This window comes from Macaca fascicularis, chromosome 14 (assembly GCF_037993035.2).
Source record: "Macaca fascicularis isolate 582-1 chromosome 14, T2T-MFA8v1.1".
Lineage (NCBI taxonomy): Eukaryota > Metazoa > Chordata > Mammalia > Primates > Cercopithecidae > Macaca > Macaca fascicularis.
In genome coordinates, this window is record NC_088388.1 from 124,803,984 (window position 1) to 124,823,280 (window position 19,297).

Genomic DNA, 19,297 nt, shown 5'->3' on the forward strand with positions numbered 1-19,297 from the left:
CTGGTCAACCTCTGCAGAAGGGAAACCTCTAGTCTGCTTAAAGTTGCAACCTTTAAAGGCTTGTAACCGATTCTCCTGTTTTAGCCCCACCAGTCCCTCTACCTTCAGATGTATGTGAACATTCCCAAAATTCTACCAAGGGACTCAGCCTTAGCATTACAACTTGTAAAATTCTGTTGCCCTTTGACCTCTTGTCTGCTGTCATCTTTACCTAACCTACTTTTTAGGTATGTATACCTGCTAAAAAATAATAATAATAATAATAACTGTTATTTAGTGGTTTACAAAGAACCGGTAATAAAACGCAATTGTTAAATGTTTTGTTTTTAACTGGAAGTTTTTTTTTTTTTTTTTTTTTTGAGACAGGGTCTTGTTCTGTCACCCAGGCTGGAGTGCAGTGACACAAACACAGCTCACTGTAACCTCCTCCTGGGCTCAAGTGATCCCCCTGTGAACTTAGCCTCCCACTTAGCTGGGACATGCCTAATTTTCTTTTTCTTTTCTTTTTTTTTTTTTTTTTTTTTGGTAGAGATGGGTTCTCACTAAGTTGCCTAGGCTGATCTCGAACTCCTGGGCTCAAGCTCAGCCTCCTAAAGTGCTGAGATTACAGGCGTGAACCACTACACTTAGCTGAATTGAAAGTCTTAATTAGGAAGAATTATAGTTTGAATCTATATGTTATATATTTAAAAAATCATACAGTACAACAGTATAAAATGAAAAGTAAAAAGTCCTTATTCTCCCCATCCTCATTTAACCACTGTTTATAGATCTTGTGAATCCTAGAAATTTTCTATGTGCATGTATATTTGTGTATGTGGATTTGTGTATGCTTCACTATCTTGATTGCTCTGAACTGAGACTCATTTTTCATCATTTGCTTCTAACATCTGTTATTAATGTCTTTTCTAGTAGACTAACCTTTCAAGATCAGGGACTCCATTTTGTTCCTGGATACATCACTAGTGACTCCTGTACTGCCTGGTACATACAGGTTTTTCTTTCCTGCCTCAGCCTCCCGAGTAGCTGGGACTACAGGTGTGCGCCACCAGACCCAGCTAATTTTTGTATTTTTAGTAGACACGGAGTTTCACCATGTTGGCCAGGCTGGTCTTGAACTCCTGACCTCAAGTAATCCACCCACCTCAGCCCCCCAAAGTGCTGGGATTATAGGTGTGAGCCACTGCCCCCGGCCTCGGTTTTTCATGTTTGTTGAGTGACTAAATGCAGAAGCTCAGGATAGGGAAAGCAGTTTTAGAGGCTGTGTCCCCAAAACGAAGCTTCCCGAGGCTTGAAAGTGCTATTCCTTTCTTGGGTTATGCCAAAATGCTGATCCTCTCCATTTTATTATTTAGACAGAAAGGTTGGGGAGAATCCATTTTCGGGGGAAGGGAACATACCATCAGCAAAAATTAAAGTGAAGGAACATATTTCAAGCGGGGATAGTCTCCAGAATGAAAGAGAGGGGAACAAAAACAAAAACTAGCACCCATGCTATCTCACATATGGGCCTCAGAACAGAGAAGTCTGTCTCTGCTTATCATGGTAAGAAAGGAATGTTTTTCACCTTTTGTCATGTCCCTTGAATAGCTAAGTCTTTATTTAGATATATAGGGCTCCTGTGTTTTTAGAATTCTATTGGCCACTTTTTTTTTTTTTTTTTTTTTTTTTGCCTGAGGTTAATGTTTACAAAATTCCAAGTTAAATTTTTTATTGCCTTTCTTTCCCCTTGTGTTTTACATTTCTCAGTAATAGGAACTTAATTTGTCCTGGGGTTCTTTTCTCTTTTTCTAGAGTACAAATCAAATGTCTTCTTTTGAAATTTAATATTGGTTTAAAATATAATTTAGTTGGCAGAACTCAGCTGAGCTGTAATCTATTTGGATCTTTTCCTAATATTAGTGGAATTTCTTAGGTTGAGAGGACTAAGAAGGAGAAAACTGATTTTAAGATTGGTTTTGGGATTCCTGAAATAGGTTTATGACTTGTTTTTCAGCAAGCACTGACATAATATTCTGGTTGTTTTCTTTAAACTGCTTTGGAAAAGTGTCAAAAACTGATATTGATCTTCTTTGCAACTATAAAAGTTAGCTAAAAACTATAACCTTAGTCAGACAGTCTCTGTGCCTCATATCTATGGGATGTTCCATTCCTCTCATTTGTTTTGCTTTTATAGGAAGCTGCTTCCAAGCTTAAAAACTAAGAAGCCTCGAGAACTTGTGCTAGTGATTGGAACAGGCATTAGTGCTGCAGTTGCGCCTCAAGTTCCAGCCCTCAAATCCTGGAAGGGGTTAATTCAGGCTTTACTGGATGCTGCCATTGATTTTGATCTGTTAGAAGATGAGGAGAGCAAAAAGTTTCAGAAATGTCTCCATGAAGACAAGAACCTTGTCCATGTTGCCCATGACCTCATCCAGAAGCTCTCTCCTGTGAGTACCTTCTTATGTGCCACAGTGTTTGGAATTTCCTAAAATTTGACTATCATAACTAGCATGATTTGGCTGTCACAACTAGCATGCCAAGTGTAGCAGGGATATTCATTTACAGCTTGTAGGTTTCCATAACATTGGGCTCTTCTGCACAGTGTCTATTTATGGACCCTATTCAGGGTAATTATCTTAACCCCATTTCACTGTGTGTCTCTGAGAGAGAAATGATGTTGAGGACTTTATATGTACAAATCACCGCTGTGTTTTGAATTTATTTTTTTCTGCATCACTACTATAAAAGCTGTGTTCTGTGGCATCCGTGCCTTGTATGGAATCCCACAAAGATTGGAGATAATTTTGTCATTTTATAGATGAAACAAAACCAGTTTTTAATGTTCTTTTTAGAGGTAATAACTCAAAATATTTATAAGGAATTGCACCTTATTTTACCAAACTGAGTTGGATAAAAGGACTCCCTGTCTTGCTTTGTCTGAATTTTTTTTTTTTTACAGAGTCTACCTCTGTCACCCAGGCTGAAGTTCAGTGGTTCGATCTCAGCTCACTGCAGCATCTGCCTTCTGGGTTCAAGCGATTCTCCTGTCTCAGCCTCCTGAGTAGCTGGGATTACAGGCATGTGCCACCACGCCCAGCTAATTTTTGTATTTTTAGTAGAGACAGGGTTTTGCCATGTTGGTCAGGCTGGTCAGGAACCCCTGACCTCAAGTGATCTGCCTGCCTCAGCCTCACAAAGTGCTGGGATTATAGGCGTGAGCCACTGCGCCCAGCCTGTTTTAAAAACTTCTTAAAAATCAGGCTTCTAGAGCCAGGCATGGTGTGGTGGCAGGCGCCTGTAATCCCAGCTGCTCAGGAGGCTGAGGCAGGAGAATGGCTTGAACTGAACCCAGGAGGTAGAGGTTGCACTGATTTGAGATCACGCCACTGCACTCCAGCCTGGGCGATAGAGGAAGACTCCATCTCAAATTTTTTAAAAAAAGGAATTAATGGGGTTTTAAAGAGTTCATGGAATCTCCACCTCATACCGTTTACAAAAATTAAAAATGGATCAAAGACCTAAATATGATGTCTAAAACTGTAAAACTCTTAGAAGAAAATACAGATTTAAAATTTCATGACTGAATCTGGGTGGTTTTTCAGACATGACACCAAAAACGCAAAAACCAAAGTGAAAAAAATATATAGATAAACTGGACTTCCCCAAAGTTTAAAAACTGTTAGGCTGAAAGGACACTGTCAAGAAAGTGAGCTGGGGATGGTGGCTTATGCCTATAATCCCAGAACTTATACCTATAAGGCCAGAGCAGGAGAACTGCTTGAGGCCATGAGTTCAAGACCAGCCTGGACAACATAGTGAGACCCTGTCTCTACCAAAAGGAAAAAAAAAAAGTGAAAAGACAACTCCCAGAATGAGAAAATGTTAGCAAATCACATATCTGTTAGGGGTATAATAGCCAGAATCTATAAAGAACTATTGTAACTTAATAAAGGCTAATAATTCAATTTTAAAATAACAATGTAGTTGTTAGACATTTCTGCAAAGAAGACACACAAATGGCCAATAAGCGTACACGGAAAGATGTTCAGCATCATTAGTCATTAGGAAAATACAAATCAAAACCACAAAAAGGTGCCATTTCACACCCGCTAGGATGACTAGAATCAAGAAGACAATAATGAGTGTTATTAAGGATGTGGAGAAATTGGAACCCTTGTGGGAATGTAATGTGATGCAGTTGCTTTGGAAAACAGATTGACAGTTCCTCAAAAAGTTCAACAGTGATTCTGTGACCCAGCAGTTGCACTCGTAAGTGTATACCCAAGCGAATGGAAAGTATATTCATGCAACAACTGTACACTCATGTTCATAGCAACATTATTCATAGCAGCCAAAATAGTGGAAACAACTCAAATGTCTAGCTCATGAATGGATAAACAAAACGTCCTTCCATGCAATGTTAATTGGCCATAAAAAGGAATGAAGTACTGGTCCATACAACAACATGGATGAACCTTGAAAACATTAAGTAAAAGAAGCCAGACACAAAAGGACATATATTGTATGATTCCATTCATATAAAAGGTCCAGAACAGGTAAATCCATAGAACAGAAAGTAGATTATTGCTTGACAGGGCTAGAGGAAATTCTTCCCAAACTACTCTAAAAAACAGAGTAGGAGGGAGTACTTCCAACTCATTGTATGAGGCCAGTATTATCCTGATAACAAAACCAAACAAAAGACATCAGAAGAAATGAAAATGACCAAACGCAGTGGTTCACGACTGTAAGCCCAACACTTTGGAAGGATGAGGCATAAGCATCACTTGAGCCCTGGAATTCAAGACTCCACTGAGCTATAATCGTGCTACTGTACTCCAGTCTTGGCGACAGAGCAAGACCCTGTCTGCCTCTAAAAAAAAAAAAAAAAAAGAAAGAAAACTACCAACCAGGATCTCTTAGGAACATGGACACAAAAATCCTCAACAAAAAACAAACTACAACCAGACTGAATGCAGTACCCATGAGGAAGTCAGAGTCTTCTGGGGAATGAAAAGTTGGTTTAACATCTGCATATCAGGCCAGGCGCGGTGGCTCACACCTGTAATCCTAGCACTTTGGGAGGCCGAGGTGGGCGGATCACTTGAGGTTAGGAGTTCAGGAGCAGCCTGACCAACATGGCAAAACCCTGTCTCTAGTAAAAATACAAAAATTAGCTGGGCATGGTGGTGCATGGCTGTAATCCCAGCTATCCAGGAGGCTGAAGCAGGAGAATTGCTGGAACCCGGGAGGCAGGGGCTGCAGTGAGCCAAGATCACACCACTGCACTCCAGCCTGGACGACAGAGCAAGACTCCGTCTCAAAAAAAAAAAAAAAAACAACTGCACATCAATATAATATATCATGTCAATAGAATAAAAGAGAAAACCACATGGTTTTCTCAGTAGGTGCAGGAAAAACATGTTAGCAAAATGTAACACTCTTTCATGATTAAAAAAAAAAAACACTCGGCCGGGCGCGGTGGCTCAAGCCTGTAATCCCAGCACTTTGGGAGGCCGAGACGGGCGGATCACGAGGTCAGGAGATCGAGACCATCCTGGCGAACACGGTGAAACCCCGTCTCTACTAAAAAAAATACAAAAAACTAGCCGGGCGAGGTGGCGGGCGCCTGTAGTCCCAGCTACACAGGAGGCTGAGGCAGGAGAATGGCGTAAACCCGGGAGGCGGAGCTTGCAGTGAGCTGAGATCCGGCCACTGCGCTCCAGCCCCGGCGACAGAGTGAGACTCCGTCTCAAAAAAAAAAAACACTCTACAAATGAAGGAATAATAGCAAACAATAGAAGGAAACTACCTCAACATGGTAAAGAGCATAGATGAAAAACTCACAGATAGCATATTTAATGGTGAAAGACTGGATTTTCCCACTAAGATCAGCAACAAGACAAGGCTGTGTTCCCGCTCCACTCCTGCCCAACATAGTGCTGGATGCTCTAGACCGGGCAATTAAGCAAGAAAAATAAATTAAATTTATTTTAATTTAAATAAATTTTTATTTAAAAGTTTAAAAATAAACTTTTAAATTAAATAAATCTTTTATGGCCGGGCACGGTGGCTCAAGCCTGTAATCCCAGCACTTTGGGAGGCCGAGACGGGCGGATCACGAGGTCAGGAGATCGAGACCATCCTGGCTAACACGGTGAAACCCCGTCTCTACTAAAAAAAAAATACAAAAAACTAGCCGGGCGAGGTGGCGGGCACCTGTAGTCCCAGCTACTCGGGAGTCTGAGGCAGGAGAATGGCCTAAACCCGGGAGGCGGAGCTTGCAGTGAGCTGAGATCCGGCCACTGCACCCCAGCCTGGGTGACAGAGTGAAATTCTGTCTCAAAAAAAAATTAAAAAATAAAATAAATAAATAAATCTTTTATTTATTATATCGGGAAGGAAGAAGTAAACTGCCTCTGTTTGCAGACGACATGATCTTGTCCGTAGAGAATCCTAGGTTATTCCTCTATTAGAACTAACAAGTTCAGCAAGGTTGGAAAATCCAGGATCAATATATTAAAAAATAATATTTTTATACACTTGCAGTGAACAATACTAAAATGAAATATTAAAAATTCTTCCACTTAGCATCAAAAACAATAAAATAACTAGGAATAAATTTAACAAAAGAAGTGCAGAAGGCCGGCGTCGTCACAGACTTTGGGAGGCCAAGGTGGGTAGATCACCTGAAGTCAGGAGTTTGAGACCAGCCTGGCCAACATGGTGAAACCCCGTCTCTACTAAAAATACAAAAATCAGCTGAGCGTGGTGGCGGGCACCGATAATCCCAGCTACTCGAGAGGCAGAGGCAGGAGAATCACTTGAACCTGGGAGACAGAGGTTGCAGTGAACCAAGATCTCACCCCTGCACTCCAGCCTGGGCAACAAGAGCGAAACTCCATCTCAATAAATAAATGCAGAACTTACGCTTTGAAAACTACGAAGCATTGAAAGAAATGAAAGAAGATGTAAATAAATGGAAAGACATGCCATGTTCATGAATCAGAAGACTTAATATTATTAAGATGGAATACTCTGCAAATTGGTCTACAGATTAAGCACAATCCCTATTAGGATCCCAGCTGCTGATTTTGTAGAAATTGACAAACTGATTTAAAATTCATATAGAGCCAGGCACCATAGCCTGCACCTGTAGTCCCAGCTACTTGGGAGGCTGAGGCAAGAGGACTGCTGGAGGGCTTGAGCCCAGGAGTTCCGGGCTCCCAGGAGCAGGGGACCATTGGGTTGCCTAAGGTGGGGTGAACCAACACAGATTGGAAATGGAGCAGGTCAAACTCCTATGCTGATCAGTAGCGGGATTGTGTCTTTGAATAGCCACTGCACTCTAGCCTGGGCAACATAGTAAGACCCTGTCTCTAAAAAAAAAAAAAAAAAAAAAATTAAAACTTCATATGGAATTATAAGGGACCTAGAGTAGCCAAGACAGTCTTGAAAAATAACAAAGTAGGGAGACTCAAATTTTTTTTATTTCAAATCTTACTACAAAGCCATGTAATTAAGGCAGCATGGCAAAGGATTCTTAGATCAGACACTGAAAGCACAAGCAACAGAAGAAAAGTAGATAAATTGGACGTGATGAGAATTTGAAACATAAGTGCTGTAATGGTTGTCATCAAGAAAGTGAAAAGAGAGCCAGGCACAGTGGCTTGCTCCTGTAATCCCAACTACTTGGGAGGCTAAGGTAGGAGGATCATTTGATCCCAGGAGTTCGAGGCTGCAGTCAGCTATAATCATGTCATTGTACCTCAGCCTGGGCAACACAGTGATACCCCCGTCTCTAAAAAAGAAAAAAAAATGAAAAGAAAACCTACAGAATGGAGGAAAATATTTGTAGATCATATTTGACAAAAATCTAGTATCCAGAATATATAAAGAGCTATTACAACTTAATAATAAAATTGATATATTTAGGGGAAATTTGAACACTAATATTAAGGAAGTAATATTTTTTAGGTGAGATAGAAGTATTGCAGTTATGTTTTGTTTTGTATGTACTCTTCTAACTTTTGTGTGTGTTTGGAAATGTCCATCTTAGAAAAGAATCAAATCTAACAGTATCAACTCAGCAGCACTATGGCAGGGTTAACAGGCCCATCTACTGAGCCAGTTTAACGTATACCAGGGAAGTGACATTACAGATTCACTGCAAAGAGCTTGGGTTTTACAATCAGACTCTGTCACTTACATGCACTGGAACCCTGCACAAATCCCTTGTCAACATCTGTTTTTGCACCTGTGAAACCGTGATGTTACTTCCTTGTGTCGCTTTGTGAAGAATAGGTGAGATAATGTATATAAAATGTCTCACACATAGTTGATGCACTAGAAATGTTAATAACCCTGTGGGAGAAAACAGGGTTTGTTTGTTTTTTTTTTTGTTTTGTTTTGTTTTCTTTTTTTTAAATAGACATGGAGTCTCCCTGTGTTGCCCAGACTGGTGTTGAACTTCTGGGCTCAAGCGATCTTTCTGTTTCAGCTTCCCAAAAACTGAGATTATAGGCTTGAGCTACCACGCCAATTTTTTGTTTCTTGTTTTTACCAAGTTTCAGGGTAGAAGGAAATGAAGGTCACTGTTTCAGAGGAATGGGAAAAGGTCCTTAGAAGTTGTGTGGGAGTTTGGCATTTCCTTTTGACTACTGAGCCTCTCTGTTTATGTTTTCATTCCTTTGTCTTTGCTTATAAAGGCCACTGGTGGGAAGTTTAGTTCTAGGGTCATCTGCTTTAAGAGAAAAAACTTTCCAGCTATGCAACAAAGCAGGACCCCCTACCTCTACAAAAATTTTAAAATTAGCCTAGTGTGGTGGTGCACGCCTGTGGCCCCACCTACACAGGAGGCTGAGGCAAGACGATCACTTGAGGCCAGAAGTTTGAGAACAGCTTGGGAAACAGTGAGACCCCATCTGTACAAAAAAATTTAAAAAGTAGTAGGCATGGTGGTGTGCGCCTGTAGTCCTAGCCACTTGAGAGACTGAGGGCAAGAAGATTGCTTGAGCCCAGCAGGTCGAGGCTGCAGTGAGCCATGTTCATGCCACTGTACTCCAGCTCGGTGACAGAGCCAGACCTTGTCTCAAAAGAGACAAACTTCTGTTTTGCATCTGAGGAAATCAGTGCAGTTACAAAAGCATGTTTCCTTCCTATGTTGATATGTAGGATTTAATAACTTAAATAGGACTAAAAGATATTTAACTAAAATGAGCGACTTGGATTTTTTTTTCCCCCAGGTTTTAACCTTTTGTATTCATTTTCTTAGAAGCAAGAAAATATGTTCCACACCCATGATTACGTGATTGTATACCCAGGCCTTTTTATCTGTGTGTATAATAATAAAACTGGTGTTAAAATATAGTATGTATTTGCCAGGTGCAGTGGCTCACGCCTGTAATCCCAACACTTTGGGAGGCCAAGGCGGGTGGATCACAAGGTCAGAAGTTCAAGACCAGCCTAGCCAACATGGTGAAACCCGTCTCTACTAAAAACACAAAAAGTTGGCCGGGCATGGTGGCAGGCACCTGTAGTCCCAGCTACTGGGGAAGCTGAGGCAGGGGAATTGCTTGAACCCAGGAGGTGGAGGTTGCAGTGAGCCAAGACTGTGCCACTGCACTCCAGCCTGGGCAACAGAGAGAGACCCCATCTCAAAAAAAAATAAGAATAAATAAATATATATGTGTGTGTGTATGTATATATATATAATGTATTGATAATGTGTGTCTGTGAGTCAAAGTACAAAAGTTATAAAACACAGGGTTCTTAATAAAACCAAGGAAGTGACTGTATTCTTAATTTTAAATTTAATATTTTTTTTGAATAGGTATTGTTTATACACATTGCAGAAGTCAAAACACTATTTAAAAAGTGTCATATATTGAGACATCCCATGCAGGTCTTTATCTTTCTCTTCTCCCAAAACCCACCTTTCATAGGTCACTACTCTTACAAGTCTTTCTGTATACCTTCCAGTGTTTCTTTTTGGAAATACAAGCAAGGAGGACTATATTTATTCTTATCTTACAACCTCCATCCCCTAGCTCAAAAGATGGCATTCTAGACATACTATTCTGCAGTTTGTTTTACTTCACAGTATAACTTAAGGATCTTTCCATCTCATTCTCCTGTATGTGGGTACTTGGCCATACTAGTCTCTTATATATGGATACATGGCTTGTTTCCAGTCTTCTGCTGTTACAAATAATGATGCAGTCGGCCAGGCATGGTGGCTTACGCCTGTAATGCCAGCACTTTGGGAGGCTGAGGCGGGTGGATCACGAGATCAGGAGATCAAGACCATCCTGGCTAACACAGTGAAACCCCATCTCTACTAAAAATACAAAAAATTAGCTAGGCGTAGTGGCATGCACCTGTAGTCCAAGTTACTCGGGAGGATGAAGCAGGAGAATCACTTGAACCGGAGGGGCAGAGGTTGCCGTGAGACGAAATTGCGCCATTGCCCTCCAGGCTGGGCGACAGAGCGAGACTCCATCTCAAAAAAAAAAAAAAAAAAAAAAAGATGCAGTGATAACCTCGTATGTGTCATTTCATTTGTTTGAAATTGTATTTGTAGGATACATGTGACTGCTAGATCATAGGGCAAATGGATTTGTGATTTGGGTAGACATGAAAAGAGCGCCATATTTTTTAAAACAAATCTAAAAAAGTATCTGGCCTTCGATAGTAGTTGACTCTTTTTTTTTTTTTTTTTTTGAGACGGAGTTTTGCTCTTGTCACTCAGGCTGGAGCACAATGGCGCGATCTCGGCTCACTGCAACCTCTGCCTCTCACATTCAAGTAATTCTCCTGCCTCAGCCTCCCAAGTAGCTGGGACTACAGGCACGCACCATCACGGCCAGCTAATTTTTGTGTTTTTACTGGAGACGGGGTTTTACCATGTTGGCCAGGATGGTCTCGATCTCTTGACCTCGTGATCCGCCTGCCTTGGACTCCCAGAGTGCTGGGATTACAGGCGTGAGCCACCACGCCTGGCCCAGACACACTTATAACTGACACACCTAGGATAACAAATCCACTGCTGCAATAATGACATTAATCAATTCATGGAGGCACGGCCCTCGTGACCTAATCATCTCTTACTAGGCCTCGCCTCCCAACACAGTTCCACTGGGGTTAAGTTTCCAACACATGAACTTTAGGGGACCAGTTCAAACCCTAGCAAATGGCATTTCACAGACAGGCTAGATAGAGATCAGATATTTATTACATCACATTACATAGTTACTTTCCCGTTTCGAATTCCCTCCGTCCCAAGGGCCACTTTTTGTTTTTAGTTGTAAAGCCAGCTTCCCACCTGAAGTTGGTGTTATAGTTCCTCATTAGTACTCAGGGATATTTACATGTGTTCAAAATGAATCTGAAAAGCAGTTATTTAGGTAAACCATATGTTAAGAAATAGGAGGTCTGGAAAAGTGGCTCATACCCATAATCCCAACACTTTGGGAGGCTGAGGTAGGAGGACCACTTGAGACCCCAGGAATTCAAGATCCGCCTGGGCAACATAGCCAGATCTCACATCTGCAAAACAAGACATGGAGATTCTGTTTAGAATTGATTGGTGTTTGATGTTTTTAACAGTTGCAAAATGCAAACTTTTCATTAAAAAAAAAAATGTATTGTTTATGTTAACCTTTTGTATACTGGATATTCTTCAGAATAAACCTATGAACTGCTGAATTATGGCATGTAGAAGTTAAGCGGTTTTTCCTAAATTCATAAACAGCTGTACAAACACCTAGGATTAGAAAAGAAGATGCTGAGGCTGGGCGCGGTGGCTCACACCTGTAATCCCAGCACTCTGGGAGGCTGAGGTGGGTGGATCACGAGGTCAGGAGTTCAAGACCAACCTGGCCAAGATGGTGAGGTTGGTCTCTACACCGCGTCTCTACTAAAAATACAAAAATTGGCCGGGCGCGGTGGCTCAAGCCTGTAATCCCAGCACTTTGGGAGGCCGAGACGGGCAGATCATGAGGTCAGCAGATCGAGACCATCCTGGCTAACACGGTGAAACCCCGTCTCTACTAAAAAAAATACAAAAGGCCGGGCGCGGTGGCTCAAGCCTGTAATCCCAGCACTTTGGGAGGCCGAGACGGGCGGATCACGAGGTCGGGAGATCGAGACCATCCTGGCTAACACGGTGAAACCCCGTCTCTACTAAAAAAATACAAAAAACTAGCCGGGCGAGGTGGCGGGCGCCTGTAGTCCCAGCTACTCGGGAGGCTGAGGCAAGAGAATGGCGTAAACCCGGGAGGCGGAGCTTGCAGTGAGCTGAGATCCGGCCACTGCACTCTAGCCTGGGCGACAGAGCGAGACTCCATCTCAAAAAAAAAAATACAAAAATTAGCTGGGCGCAGTGGCAGGTGCCTGTAATCCCAGCTACTTGGGAGGCTGAGGCAGGAGAATTGCTTGAACCCGGGGGGGCAGAGGTTGCAGTGAGCGGAGATCATGCCGCTGCACTCCAGCCGGGGCGACAGAACGAGACTCCGTCTCAAAAAAAAAAAGAAAAGGAGATGCCAAACCACAACTGGGCTGTGTTTCAGTGGCACGTCCCTAAATAAGGAAGGATGAACAGAAAGTGTTGCCTTCTTACCTGGCACCTAATGAGAGGGTAGTTGTTGCTCTGCTTTCTACCCCAGCTTCCCTTTAATACCGACAGTAAATCCCTTGGCCATGTTTATTTTCTTCATTCTATAAAAATGCCTATTTTAGGAAGGTTACGCTTGTTTCCATAAGTATAGTAGTACTTGCTATGTGCTAAGCATGGTGCTAAGCACTTGGCATGTATCATCTCATTACGTTCTTATGAGATAATATTTTATCTCTGTTTTGAATCCAAAATATTCTTCAAAAATTTGTTACTGCTGTAACTAAAACAACTGACCTACCAAACAAAGCACCTTGGACTAATTTTCTTTTTTCAAATCCCTCCTCAGCGTACCAGTAATGTTCGATCCACATTTTTCAAGGACTGTTTATATGAAGTATTTGATGACTTGGAGTCAAAGATGGAAGATTCTGGAAAACAGTTACTTCAGTCAGTTCTCCACCTGATGGAAAATGGAGCCCTCGTATTAACTACAAATTTTGATAATCTCCTGGAACTGTATGCAGCAGATCAGGGGAAACAGCTTGAATCCCTTGACCTTACTGATGAGAAAAAGGTAAAAAGTAAAGCATTGGTCCTTTCTTCAGGCTAGTGGATTGTATCTTCATCAGAAAAGCTGTTTTCTGCTTGGCATATTGGTATTCATGTAGAGCTAGAAAGGAAAATTATTTTCCCTGGTTGGATTTTTTGTTTTTCTTTTCTTTTTAAAGATCAAATCAATATACAGTAAAATGCATACAACTTAAAAAGTGTTCAGTTCTATGACTTTTGACAATTCCACCCAGTTTTAAAGCAAGATTAGTGGAAGTCATTTGAACTGTAAGATCTCTTTAGCACTCGACAATATTGAGTGGTGTAATACTGATAATGCTGGTTCTGTTTTCGTATACTTTTTTTTATGGCATTTATTGGAAATGTATGAAAACTACTTTATACTGATTGGAAGAACAACTTCCAGGCCAAGTGATGGCTGAATTGAGGTTAACGTTTAGTGGAAACTGCAGCAGACTTTGTTTTAGCATAGTCTGTACTGTACCTACCGTAATTATTGAACTACAGATGTTGATCTGTGTCAGCTAATGAGATGAGTTCTTAAAGTCTCATTTGTCCTACTCTGTGATTTTTGTAATTTTTTTCTACACTTTGTTTTCCTCAGGAATCTGCCTTTATGTCCGATTTAGAGCCCAACTAAGTAGAGCTGAATAGAAGAGTGATTTGCCCGCTGGCATTCAGTACTACAGTATTGCCCCTGCCAGAGTGGTAGCTGTAATACCGCTCTTGTGGTTTTGCTGACCTTGATGGCAGGACTTAAAGGGAACTGAATTTAGAGAAAAGTTGCCCCATGAAGACTAGTTCTCTCTGGCCCAAGTGTCTTCCGCTTACTCCCTCATATTCCACATGGTCAGCTCCTTCTTCATTTGTAACTCTCAACCTAGGGATCCCCTCCTGAGAGACCTTCTCTGACCATCCTATTTAAATTGGATACTTAGTTTTTGATCCAGTCTCTTGTCCATTTCCTTTGTAGCACTTACTATAACTTGCAGCTTTTTGGTTTTTTGTTTTGTTTTGTTTCGTTTTGTTTTTTGAGATAGTTTCGCTCTTGTTGTCCCAGGTTCAAGCGATTCTCCTGCCTCACCCTCCCGAGTAGCTGGGATTACAGGCATGTGCCATCACTCCTGGCTAATTTTATATTTTTGGTAGAGACGGGGTTTCTCCATGTTGGTCAGGCTGGTCTCAAACTCCCGACCTCAGGTGATCTGCTGATCTCAGCCTCCCAAAGTACTGGGATTACAGGCATGTGCCTGGCCTTTTTTCTTTTTTTTTTTTTGAGGTGGAATCTTGCTCTTGTCGCCCAGGCTAGAGTGCAATGGCGTGATCTCAACTCCCTGCAACCTCCTCCTCCCGGGTTCAAGCGATTCTCCTGCCTCACCTCCCGAATAGCTGGGATTACAGGCATCTGCCACCACGCCTGGCTAATTTTTGTATTTTCAGTAAAGACAGGGTTTCACCCTGTTGGCCACTCGAACTCCTGACGTCAGGTGATCTGCCCACCTTAGCCTCCCAAAATGCTGGGATTACAGGCGTGAGCCACCATGCCCAGCACAGTTTTTATCTTGGCCATTTATCTGTTTTCTGACTGTTGACCCCATAGGAATAGTAACTTCACTTGAACAGGTATCATGTTAGTCTTTCTTACCCTCATAGCTCAGATAAAACCCTCATGTCTCAAATATGACAGAGTTAGGTGCTTGGTAAATATTTTTTTGATTAGTAAATGATTAGGCTGGGCACAGCGGCTCAGGCCTATAACCCCAGCACTTTGGGAAGCTGAGGTGGGAGGGTCACCTGAGCCTAGTTTGAGATGAGCCTGGGCAACATAGCAAGACCCCATCTCTACAAAAAATTTAAAAATTAGCTGGGCATGTTGGTTTGCCTGTGGTCCCAGCTGCTTGGGAGGCTGAAGCAGGAGGATCAATTGAGCTGAGGAGGTCAAGGCTGCAGTGAGTTGTGATCGCACTCTTGCACTCCAGCCTGGGTGACAGCGTAAAATCATGTCTCAAAAATAAATAGGCTGGGCACGGTGGCTCACGCCTGTAATCCCAGCACTTTGGGCGGCTGAGGTGGATGGATCACTTGAGGTCAGGAATTTGAGACCAGGCTGTCCAACATGGTGAAATCCTGTCTCTACTAAAAATACAATAACTAGCTGGGAATGGTGGTGCACGCCTGTAATCCCAGTTACTCGGGAGGCTGAGGCAGGAGAATCGCTTGAACCCACTGGTTGCAGTGAGCCAAGATTGTGCCACTGCACTCCAGCCTGGGTGACAGACCGAGACTCTGTCTAAAAATAAACAAACACGATTGAAATTTTAAAACTAGCAGCTCAAGTAGCTTCTATGCTGTTTGTGATAAAATTTCCAAAGATTATGACCAAGTATGTGCATGGATATCGGAAGCATAAGGACCTTTTAAAAGCTGAGGATATCTATCACATTTGATGTTTTCCTTCTCATTTCATCCTTGGGCCTCAAGATTTGCATTGTATTTTCAGCCCACATTAGGGGCAGTGTTGTAGTCTAATGGTTAAAGACAATGACTGGTAGTCAGAATGGGGCCTAGTAACATTCAAATTCTAAATCTCTGTGCCTCTTGACTACTTTCCTGATTCATAGCCTATTTCTCCAAAAGGTGATAAGGATAAATGTATGCTGTCTCCAGTCCTTGGGAAAATGGAGCCATGGAATCAGGTGGCTATTGCATTCACTGTCATCTACATGATTATTCTTCGCTGGCAGCCTTTTAGGTTCCTCAGAGGTGACTGAAGTGATTTTTCTATCACTTACCTATTGCTGTACAAGTAATGGCCCTGAAACTTTGTGGCTTATAACAACAAATATCTTGTCTGCCCATGATAAAGTACATTAACAATTTGAACTAGGCTCAGTGACTCAGCTGGGCATTTCTTCTGCTGATTTTTGCAGTCTCTTGACATACCTGCAGACATCTGATGGCCGCACCAGGGCTGAGTGATATAAGGGGACCATAATTCCATGTCTGTCAATGCAAGCAGTTGGCCAGGCCACATATGTTCTAACAGGCTAGCCCAGGCTTCTTCAGTTTCTTCACATGACAGCTGGATTCCAGAAGTAACACAAGAGGAGTAAGACTTCTTGTGCCAACACTTATCAAACTTCTGCTTGTGTGTGTTTGCTAGTATCCCACTGGCTAAAAGCAAGCCATGTGGTTAGCCTGGAGTCACTGCGAAGAGGTGCCACACAACGGCCTGGATGCAGAGGCTTGATTTCTTGGGGCGATCACTGAAATAGTTGTCCATAGCTCTCATGCATGTCACCGGTACAAAGGGTCCCTGTTGTTTCTGCAAATTATAACAAATTGTAATTTTTGTTGGTTACTTTCAAAGAGAAATCACCAAATTTGCTGTCATCATTCTTGACAGTCATTCTGGAATTGGAAACTTAGACCACATCAGGTTTTGTACTCATGTCCTAGATCATGAAGCTAGAGAGTTTATGTCAGAAGTCTAGTCCTCCAAACAGCCTCTTGCCCGTTGTGACCTTTAAACAGGTGCCCAGCCCTGCCAAGCTGGTTGGGCTATGTGTGTGTCGTGCAGGTCCTAGAGTGGGCTCAGGAGAAGCGGAAGCTGAGCGTGTTGCATATTCATGGAGTCTACACCAACCCTAGTGGCATTGTCCTTCATCCAGCTGGATATCAGAATGTGCTCAGGAACACTGAAGTCATGGTGAGTGGGGCCGATCTTGCTGGTCTCAGGAACTCCTTCCTGGGAAATCTCTCTAAATATGCCATAGGTCTTAAAGGGAAACATCTTTTCATTAAGTGAAAACAGAAGGTCAGGGGCTAGGAGCAGTGGCCCGTGCCTATAATCCCAACACTTTGGGAGGCCAAGGGGAGAGGATCGCCTGAGGCCAGGAGTTCGAGACCAGCCTGGGCAACATAGCGAGACTCTGTCTTTACAAAAATAAAATTAGCTAGGCATCATGGTGCATGCTGTCCCAACTACTTGGGAGGCTGAGGCAAGAAGATCACTTGAGACTAGGAATATAAGGCTGTAGTGAGCTGTATCTAGAGCTGCTGCACTCCAGCTTGGGTGACAGAGCAGGACCCTATCTCTAAAAAAAGAAAGAAACTGGAAAGTCAGACATTCTTCCTGTGCTTTTTAACTTGTCAGTGTGCATGCTGTTGTAGGAGATGCAGAACTTTTCTTAAGGTATCAAACCCTATGATCCTTGTTTGTACTTAATTGACAGCCAGCAGATGGCATGCCATCATTGGCATCATCTTCACATACAAAGGATACATTGGTACCTTTATCATCATTTGGTTTATTAATAGCCCTCTCTATGTCAGAAATAATTGAGGCAGCTTCTTACAAACCAACCACTACTAGAGAATACATTCTAAAGAGACTTTGTATAAATGGCAATGGGCTTATATTGAATTAACCACACTCATTCACACTTACTCTTTGTGGAAAGCTTACTGATCTTCTGTGATGCACATTTTCGACTTGTTCAGATAAACATGTTCAAACCAGAAGTATTCACTGTCCCCCAGCTCTAAGAATCTTGTTTGCTATTTTCAGGACTGTGTCACAGAATATAGCATCTTTAAACAATAAGGCAAAAGACCAAGAAAATGTATTGTCTGAAGCACAAGGGACTTTTTTTTTTTTTTACCCATTCTTTCCCAACATCTGCTGTAACTGCATCCATCTCTGACAGTGAGTGATCCCTTAGGCAGAGTCATTTCTGTGTTTTTTTGTGTGTATAAATATACACACACACATACTGATGTTCTAAGTATCAAACACCTTTCCTTGAGCAAATCTGATCATGGAATTATCTTCTCCGGTGACTCACAGTTCAGTTTGTAAGACAAAAAAAGGCAAATATGGTCCAGAAATGGAAGGATTAAGATATATGAAGACCTCTTTACCTAATGACCTCTGGGCACAGAAATCTTAAAAAGTACGCCTGTAATCTCAGCACTTTGGGAGGCCAAGGCGGGCAGATCACTTGAGGTCAGGAGTTCAAGACCAGCCTGGCCAACATGGTAAAACCCTGTTTCTACTAAAAATAGAAAAATTAGCTGGGTGTGGTGGTGGTGCCTGTAATCCCAGCTACTTGGGAGTCTGAGGCAGGAGAATCGCTTGAACCTGGGAGGCAGAGGAGGTTGCAGTGAGCCAAGACCATGCCACTGCACTCCAGCCTAGGTAGCAAAGCAAGACTGTGTCTCAGAACTGAAATAAAAATAAAAAAAGTAAACTAGTGGCCGGGTGCAGTGGCTCACACCTGTAATGCCAGCACTTTGGGAGGCCAAGGCGGGTGGATCACTCGAGGTCAGGAGTTCCAGACCAGCCTGACCAACATGGCAAAACCCCGTCTCTACTAAACATACAAAAATTAGCTGGATGTGGTGGTGCACACCTGTAATATACTCAGGAGGCTGAGGCACGAGAATCACTTGAACTGGAGAGGTGGAGGTTGCAGTAAGCCGAGATCACACCACCACACTCTAGCCTAGGTAACAGTGAGACTCTGTCTCAAAAAATATATAAAATGTAAAAAATAAATAAACTACTGGACCAGTACACTGACGCCGGCTCTATGAAACCTTTATTAGAGAGCCTACAGAAGAATGCCAGGTAGAGAGAAAATTTTAGACCAATCATCAAGTTACAGCAATAAGCGAGAGATCCCACTGCCTGATGGGACATACCAACCCATGTAAGTCTTGGTTAATTGGTCATCATAGTCTGCTCAATGTCGCATGACCTTCTTGGTTCATACCTGCCTTGAGTGTATCTTCACAATGTCAATATGTTGTATCTTTTCCTTCAAGAGAGAGATTCAGAAACTTTACGAAAACAAGTCATTTCTCTTCCTGGGCTGTGGCTGGACTGTGGATGACACCACTTTCCAGGCCCTTTTCCTGGAGGCTGTCAAGCATAAATCTGACCTAGAACATTTCATGCTGGTTCGGAGAGGAGACGTAGATGAGTTCAAAAAGCTTCGAGAAAACATGCTGGACAAGGGGATTAAAGTCATCTCCTATGGAAATGACTATGCCGATCTTCCAGAATATTTCAAGCGACTGACATGTGAGATCTCCACAAGGGGTAGATCAGGTAAGATGCATTTT

General features: G+C 42.3%; 1 protein-coding gene across 10 annotated transcripts in view; it reads left to right on the forward strand.

The window, feature by feature from the left end:
• FAM118B (family with sequence similarity 118 member B) overlaps window positions 1-19,297 on the forward strand; it is a 50,760-nt gene that overhangs the window by 25,660 nt on the left and 5,803 nt on the right. For all 10 annotated transcript variants that reach the window (XM_065529671.2, XM_045369993.3, XM_074015618.1 and 7 more), the window contains 4 exons: window positions 2,177-2,429; window positions 12,945-13,172; window positions 16,749-16,877; window positions 18,998-19,283. In XM_065529671.2, the coding sequence (XP_065385743.1) occupies window positions 2,177-2,429; window positions 12,945-13,172; window positions 16,749-16,877; window positions 18,998-19,283 (896 nt within the window). The remainder of the gene's footprint in view (window positions 1-2,176; window positions 2,430-12,944; window positions 13,173-16,748; window positions 16,878-18,997; window positions 19,284-19,297) is intronic.